At 36.8% G+C, this 8553-nt stretch overlaps 1 protein-coding gene across 1 annotated transcript in view; it reads left to right on the forward strand.

Moving 5' to 3' along the window:
- shtn1 (shootin 1) overlaps positions 1-7885 on the forward strand; it is a 28359-nt gene extending 20474 nt beyond the window's left edge. Inside the window, exons 12-14 of the mRNA XM_088013188.1 lie at positions 2688-2788; positions 6717-6767; positions 7078-7885. Coding sequence (XP_087869314.1) covers positions 2688-2788; positions 6717-6767; positions 7078-7188 — 263 coding nt within the window. The 3' untranslated portion in view covers positions 7189-7885. The remainder of the gene's footprint in view (positions 1-2687; positions 2789-6716; positions 6768-7077) is intronic.
- Positions 7886-8553: the final 668 nt, after the last annotated feature.

The following is an 8553-nucleotide window of genomic DNA, read 5'->3' on the forward strand; positions in this document are numbered from 1 at the left end:
ATATTAATAGTGTAACATCCAGGGGGTGAATACTTTTTGTATGTGCTTGATTAAAAAGGAAATGTTTATTTTACTGCTTGCATGGGAACATATCCTTGTTCACATCTCTATTATGCCTCACATTTAGTGGTGATACTTCAACTCCAGGATTACAACTATACAACTATTCTCGGGACCTAGCGGCAAAATGGTCAGATAGTTTTATACCACGATGCAGATTTTCAAAAGCTGGTGGAAAATGCCGTCGGGTGACTTTCTGAATTTGATTAACAGGTTAACAAAACTTCAGCGTTGAAAATATTCGCAGTTTTCTTCGTCCCTTTGACTATTTTTTTTTTTTTTTTAGATCTCTGCCTTTAGGGGAAAAAAATCAACTCCTCTGTGCCATTCAGTGCATAGTGGGGGGCATATAGCAGCATTTTATGATACATTTTCTTTTTTTGCCTTCTTTTAAGATTACTAATACTCTTTCAGCTGCTTTAACCAGAAGCCCACTTTGTGTTCAAAGGTTTATTATTCAAATTAAGTTCTCAGTTTTTCCCTGGATTGTATTCTGTCTGTATGGCATAACTGGTTTAAATACTTTAAGGTGTTTTTCATTTTACCTTTGATCTTTGAAGAATGAAAGTTTCTTATTAGGACAAAATGTGTAATTTAAAAAAGGTTTACGATGCCATCCTTCTCAAAATCTGCATGTTTGACCTCCTCAGTTAACATTTTAAATTCTTTAATTTGTAAATTTAAATTGAAGCCTTGACTTGTCGAAGCAGGTGAGTCGTCCGTGTTGACTAAACAGATTGAGCTGAGTCCTCATTTTGTTTAATAGTGATCAAATATGTGAGGTCTGAATTGAGCACCAGGCACACATTATTTTAAAATTACATACGAGATTGAATAGGCACCAACCAAGGATCTTCTGCTCTGACTCCTGAATAATGGTTTCATTTTAAGCACTGAAGGAAAATATTTTGTTATTACTTTAACACAAAATTGTTTTTATGTAACATTTTTAAAAGACATCTCTGGAACAAATGTTCGATTGTGAGTGCCGCTGAATGTTCCATTTTAGAAAATTAAATATTAACATCCTTTTTTTGTGAATGGGCAGAGTTTTTGGCTGAAATAAATTATTTGTTCTCATCTCCTTCAGCCTCTCCTTGAAAAACTTTTGTATGGAAAATTGCATATTCGCGTGTGCTTTTATATGGAGAGCCATTCTTGGCTAAGTTTGCTAACCTCAGAAATTCCCATTTAACAGAGTCTGAACTGTGATTACTGCTAAATCAGTTGTCATGGTAACAGTTATGAAATTTCCCATGATTACATCCGAGCTCAACATCAAAAATAATTATATTACAAACGGCCAAAAAGATGCAAGATTAGATTGTTCACCAACCTTTCATTCTAGACCTTGTTGAAAACTTAATGAAAAGTTCTAATACTGATAATATCTTTTAGAAATGAAAAAAAAAAAAACACTTTTAATCTAGGGTCCTTCAGTCATGTTCAATAAATTTCAGTATTTATGAAAAGCTCAATTATTTCAGTATTTTAATTTCCTAAGTGACACACAATGTATAGATTAATTACAAGGAGACTGATGTTTTCAATCTTTTTTTTTATTATAATGATTTTCTTCTTACAGCCAATGTATTGCTGCAAGATGCATTACATTGTTGTCTTGTCCTTTCAAGACATTGAAAATCAGTATATAACATCAGTCTAATAAAAAAAAATTTTAATACAGTCATGTTAGCTTAATGAAAAGTATGTTTAACACCTGCTTAAAGTTTTGTTTTTATAAAAGATACTTTTAATTTGACAATCGAGCCTCATCAGAACCTTTATTTTAATATATTTTATAGGCTGTATAGATAAGGACATGGTAAATATTAAACAAACAGCCTCCAGCAACACTTCTACACATGTTCTACAAAGCCATGTCAGGATCATATCAAGGTCACATCAGGGCAGATGTGGCCCTGATGTGACCTTGATCAGGGTTACATCAAGGCTACCTCAATTCCCCCACCTGCTCTGTAATCAATTCTTCATGTTGCCACAAGATGGTCCAAGCAGTGAGCGTCGGTTTTAAGTTCAGTCCGGCTCAGGTCCTGGTGAGAGGCATTCAAGATTTCACAGAATCCCACTTTACTGTTTAGTGGCGAAGGATTAGTAAAGTGCAGTTCTGCTGCTGCATTTCAGATGTCTGGGCCGAGCTGCAAAGATGCGTGTGAGCAAGTTGGCCAAAAAAAACAAAAAAACTCGTTCAGTTCTACCAGTTGTGTCTGGAGCAATGGACTGAAATCTTAGCAGACTTTTATGAAAAGCTTTTGAAAATATACTCAAAGCATTTCACCCAAGTCATACAACTGAAGAGGTAATTCTAACAAACGCCAAAGAAAACTTCAAATAAGTTTTTTTTTTTTGGAAAGATTTGTGTGACTTTATGCCAAATAATGTGGACAATGTGGTTTCTCTTTCTTTGGGGCGTTTAAACATCTGACATCAAATGTAGGACATTGATCTAAAGATCATGTTGTATTTTTATCTCTCTAATTATATTCGTTATTAACACTAACTCTATAATAGTTTTCATGTCCATATATTCAGTAAAAGCTACACATTTGAAATGTTTAGCTGTTGGTAGTGAAATGTGACTCCTGTGTTCATCTCTCACTGCAAAGGAGACATCCGGCACCAGGCTGTGGAGGAAATGATGCAGAGAATTAAAAAGGGAGTTCAACTTCGACCAGTGAAACAGTCACCAAACAGAAGTGAACCAAAGGTAACAACAGCCTATGAGGCCTTTATGCTAACATGATCCATTCTCTTTATATTTACATTTTAAAATCGATTTGTTTTCAGTTGCAAATGTTGTGAATTCATGATGAAGCACCTGAATGCAGAAACTGATACAAGGGAGGTTGAAGCTAGTAAGAGTCAAAATTATTAGCTTGTAAGGCTTCAAAAGTAGAACCTTACATCAAATTTGGATTTGGTATCTGACTGATCAGTGATTCTTGAGAATAGGGACAAAACAGGTCCTATGGATAAAGCATGAAATTTGAATAAAATATACACAAAATATATTTTTTTCAAATATCTAACTAAACTAACCTGGGTCATGTGAGCACAACAATGTATATTTTTCTTTTTTTTGCTGAATATTTTTTTATTTTAAACATTGTAGTTGGTGGATGATGCCTGTAAAAGCCCTTGTCCAGGAGCAGAACTCAATACATTCTTATAGTTTAAAACAATTAAATAAATACTAAAATTATATATTATGACAATTAAGTATAAGTAGTCATATAAATAATTATAAAAGTATCGATAAATTGAATTAAAAATAATTTTTAGATATTTTCCAACTCCGTTGAAATTTGTCCTTAGTTTTTGTCAACACCGTCAGAAATGAAAAGAATGTAAAAAAATCAGGCATTATTGAGGGGCACCAGAACTTCTGAGGACCCCATGACGTTTTCTCTTCCTTTGCTAGGAGGGCTAGTTAGCTCCGGTTAGCTTAAGTTATTCTTTAGTTTTTTCTTCTGTTTTATTCCTAAATTGTTTGTCACAACCATGATGTGTCAACTCCATAACTGACAATTTACAAAACTTTGATGAAATTTTGCGAAATAAAAGCTTAATTTTGGTATAATGTAAAGATTTCATGGACCTGACGAGCTACAATATGGCCTCCTTCAGAATAACATCATATAAATTGAGGTAGTTTGGCATTTCGTCAACTCCGTCAGATGTCAACTCCGTCAGAGTTTTTCTGACTCTTTCAGTGAAATTGTTATCAAATCTCACTTAATTGTGCAACTAATTCATTTTAATGTATTTTACATGAATTACATTACTTCACATGTACCAAGTTTTTCATTTTACTCACTAGTTTGTCACCACCTTCAGTTCTGTGTCAACTCCGTCATGCACTGTCAACTCCATCAGATGGACTTTTTCTTGTTTTTTGTTTTAAATAATATTTATTTTATTTCTTGAGAAGCATTTGTCTGTAAATTGAGTAAAAATATCACTAATGGGGTATTTTAAAAATCATTTTAGATTTATTTTTGTCAGATGGTGATGACAAAGTTTTGGGTCAGGTCGATTAAAAATGTAATTTTTTTTTAAAAATTCGCAACTGGGAGCCTGTACCTTAGCATCTTCATATTTTCTAAACATTATTTGTCATATTTGCATACATAAGGTTGAGAAATAATTATAAAAAAATATGGGAAAATTAAAACCCATTTTGTCCCTATTCTCAAGAATCACTGTGATACAGATAAATGTACACAGCATGACACATACACATACACGCACACACACACACACACACATTCACACATGGAAATAAACACATAGGCACGCCACGCAGTGGACTCTCAGCTGAACTGACAGGACTGCTGCTTTGGTGCTTCATAGGCAGTGAACCGTCTGACTGGGCCAGTTTGATATTTTGCATAATTAGAGGAGAAATGAGCAGCCACTCCAAATTTACAAAAGAAATGAAGAAGGAGGAGCTAACTAAAAAAACTTAAAAACAAAAAGGTTAATGTAGGATGCACCCAAATGTGCATTGGGCCAGAGATGACATTGGACCAAACAGCATTATCCCGTCCCAGATTGGCACATAATGTGCTTGTTTGTTAAAACGGACCAGATAAACTGTCTTCAACAAGAATTTATAGACACTGATGAGCCAGAAAAGGGTAGAATGCCTTCTCCGGGTCGGAGAGAGTGTCCTGCCTCAAGTGGAGGAGTTTAAGTATCTCAGGATCTTGTTCACGAATGAGGGGAAAATGGAGTGGGACGGATTGGCGCAGCGTCCGCAGTGAAGTAGGCACTGTGCCGGTCTGTTGTGGTGAAGAAAGAGCTGGGTCACAAAGCGAAGCTCTCGATTTACCAGTCAATCTACCTTCCCTCATCTATGGTCATGAGCTTTGGGTCATGACTGAAAGAACGAGGTCATGGATACAAGCGGCTGAAATGGGTTTTCTCCGTAGGGTGTCTGGGCTCTCCCTTAGAGATAAGGTGGGAAGCCTGGGCATCTAGGAGAGACTCAGTCGAGCTGCTGCTCCTTCACGTCAAAAGTTGAGGTGGCTCGAGCATCTGGTTAGGACGCCTCCTGGACGCCTCCCTGGTGAGACGTCCCAGACACGTCCCACTGGGAGGAGGCCCTGGGGAAGATCCAGAACACGCTGGAGGAACGATGTTTCTTGGCTGATCTAGAAACGCTTTGGGATTCCCCCTAAGGAGCTGGCCTGACCTGAGGTGATAATTGCATGAAGTGTTATGAAAAACCATGCCCGTATTTTCAAAATTGTGACTAAAAGAATTGTAAACATTAGTTTTGAATAATTACATAAAGAAAACAAAAATAACAAGAAACCACTCTCATTGCACTCAGTGTCCTTTTGTGATCAAGTTGATGATTAAAGCACTTGAGGTGTTAAGTTTTCATCAGCAGGCCTTTGTGAATAAAAATGGGCCAGATTTTTTTTTTCCTCTGATTTGTTTATCCTTTAGTTTGTGTTAGACCCAATTGGTAGTGTGTCCTCAAACCGAGTGAATTAACATGGTCAAAATGGGTTTCTTTGTAGGATTTAGTTAGGCTGAGGACAGAGAGAAAATAGAAAGGTAGATTCTACAGGATCATGGTGAAATTCATGGGCAGTCTTCTGGGCTTGGAAATAATTGGTACGCTGGAAATTTATGTCATTGGGATTTTCAGTGTTTTATCTTTCAGTCAGCTTATAACTTGGTAGATTGTACCAGTTCCATGCTGTACATTCTGTGCCACCTGCATTCCTAACACAGACTCATTGTAGCTTCAGATCCACCTCTGAAATTTATATCTGATGCAGACATGGGCAGAGTTTTACAACAGAAAAACATTTAAAAATCAGACGCATGACATTTACTACAACGCACGTTCAAACAAGTCGCGGTTCTAACTTTCATTCAGATGATGAAGCATGAATTTATTTCAGAGCAACAAGACGTGTCTGCTATTCTGTGTCTTTACACTCAAAAGATTTTTTTTCTTTCACACTAAAACTGACATCGATGGTCGGGAGTTTGAAGAACAACAGTACCAAATGCAGAATACATTAAACACTAAACACAGACATGGGAAATGGAGCATTGTGATTGGAACAGAAAATGTCTTTGCTGCTAAAATCACTGAAGTATACCAGCTGCAGATATAAAGTGTTCCTAAGCCTGTTTTTTTTTTTTTTTTTTTGCGCGTGTGTGCGCCCATGTGTGTGCGTGTGTGTGTGTGGGTGTGTGTCTCCATGTGTGTTGAGCATACAGTATATTGTTCAGTGCTCTCAAATCCATCAGTGTTCGGGATTATCTAAGAGCTTCTTGTTTTGTTAAAACATGACGTACGGTCAGGACTTCTTTCAGTCTCCTTGTTCCTCCTTAACAACTCTGTCAAATTAGATAGCATTAGGGGCTGCTCTGCAAGGTCATTATAAATAATGAGGATGGAAAAATTGTCATGACTCAAAATGCTTATGTGTTAACACATTTGCTTCTTGTAGAAAGCATACATCTTCATGCTTGAGTACAATGTTGTATCTTTGTGGTGAGAGAAGCAATTTATTCTTTAAGTGCTGAATGAGGTAAAATAAGCATAATGTGTCAGACCACTGTTTATTTACCAAACCCATTTTCTCCTCCTATTTTCCTTTTATCAGATGGAGAGGCTGCCCTCTAATTCTGCCATTCAAGAACTTAAAGGAATCATGGTAATGGGACTTTGAAGCCGTGTTTTGCTAGTTAAACTTTCCCTTTTTTTCCCCTTCTGTGTTACGGAAATCTTTACTTTAGCATCTGTTTCTAGAAAAGTAGTCACAAACAGTCTAGGTAGAAAGTACAAAACATTTATTTGATTGAGGTAATTAACTGGTTGGACATACATACATAACTTAATATCTGATTAAATGTTCTTTTAGTCAAGAATTCACAGTAAAACAAATTGAAGAATCACATTTATTTGTATTTAATATTCACAGTTATGTCCCTTATGTGTCCCACATGATATCTTGACCTGTCCAGGAGAATTTCAGCAAAACTCGCCCTCAGCCCAAAGCTGTGTCACCATCACCAGGCCAGGACGAAGAGCTGCAGAGGGTTCTTCTAAGAAGGCGGGACATCCTGAAGTCCTAACATAACGCCACAAGTCATTCTCCTCATCGTCTACATCATGAAATGCTTCTATCGTTAAGTTATTGGATTCATCCAGAAGTTTAATGTTTAGGTCCACGCAGCCTCAGTGGATAAGAGTCATGTAGTACAGGATGGTCCCTTTGGTTACGTTCACATTGCAGCCTGACGTGACCCAAATCCGATTTTTTTTATCACACATTTTTTTTCACACTTCCAAATGTACACGACTTGTGAATGGGTAAATGACCTGAAAGTGTCCCGCATGTGCACTAGAGGGCGCAGTCGAAAAAAATCAGTAACGTCAGTAACACATAGAGATCATTCTCAGTGTTTTGCCAACTGCCATAAAGAAGAAGTGCTCAGTGATTGTGGAAGTAAACATAGATGCTAATGGTGGAGCATAGCTTATACATTTGAAGTTATTGTCCGACTGGAGCCAGAATATTGTCAACTTAATCCTCATTATAGTCATTATAGTTAGCAGGACTTTTGGTCACATTTGAATTGGATATGTATCGGATATTCGGGTCGCAGTCGAAAAAAATCCGACCTTTGTTGGTCAGGCTGTCATGAAAACACCAGATTATGGGAAAAAAAAGAAAAAAAAATCGGAATTGGGTTACTTCAGGCTGCAGCCTTGGACTTAACAAACTTACTGTCTTACCTTCTGAGGACAAATAAAGAAAATTTAAGTCAATATTTTGGATAGGTTTGGGTTTGGTTTTCTTTTCAGATTTTGTCCCTGTTTCTTTCTGTGCGAGTGAAACCTTATGGTTTTCTGTGGTTGGATGTGGAAGACAGTAGGTCACCTTTAGAGAGCTGCATTTTCAATTAAGTTAGATTCTAAGAATCCCTGATATACTTTACATATAAAAAGATCTCCACACATAAAAGAGGGAAAATAGAAACTGTTTGGGTTCCTTTGAACTAAAATGAATGACATTTATTGTGCTATTGATTTGCTCTGAGAGTCTTAGTCTGGTCAAATGAAAGTTATAAACGCAACGTCACTTTTTCGATTCTTACTAAACTCTTTTTTCGATCAGTGCACTTTTATTTGCTATGTGTTGAATAAGGTTTGGAATTTGTAGCCTTGAGCTTTTTTCAATGCATATTGTTTCGGTTTAGCTGGGATTGGGTCTGGCAGCCGTTCAGTGGGCTGCTATGGGTCATAGAGGATGTCATTCCTGCTCTTTATGCCATCATGTTTTTGGCAAGACATCCACTCAGCAGTATTTTATACTTGGTGACTTTTAAATATTTAAGTGTGCCGAAAACTATGCATCACCCTGAATCAGTGGTCAAACCACACAAGTTTACAGCTATCTTTAACAGAAAGGCTTGATGAGCAGCAACTTTGACTGA

This window comes from Poecilia mexicana, unplaced genomic scaffold (assembly GCF_051168715.1).
Source record: "Poecilia mexicana isolate PSO_F unplaced genomic scaffold, ASM5116871v1 scaffold_15, whole genome shotgun sequence".
NCBI classification, from domain to species: Eukaryota; Metazoa; Chordata; class Actinopteri; order Cyprinodontiformes; family Poeciliidae; genus Poecilia; species Poecilia mexicana.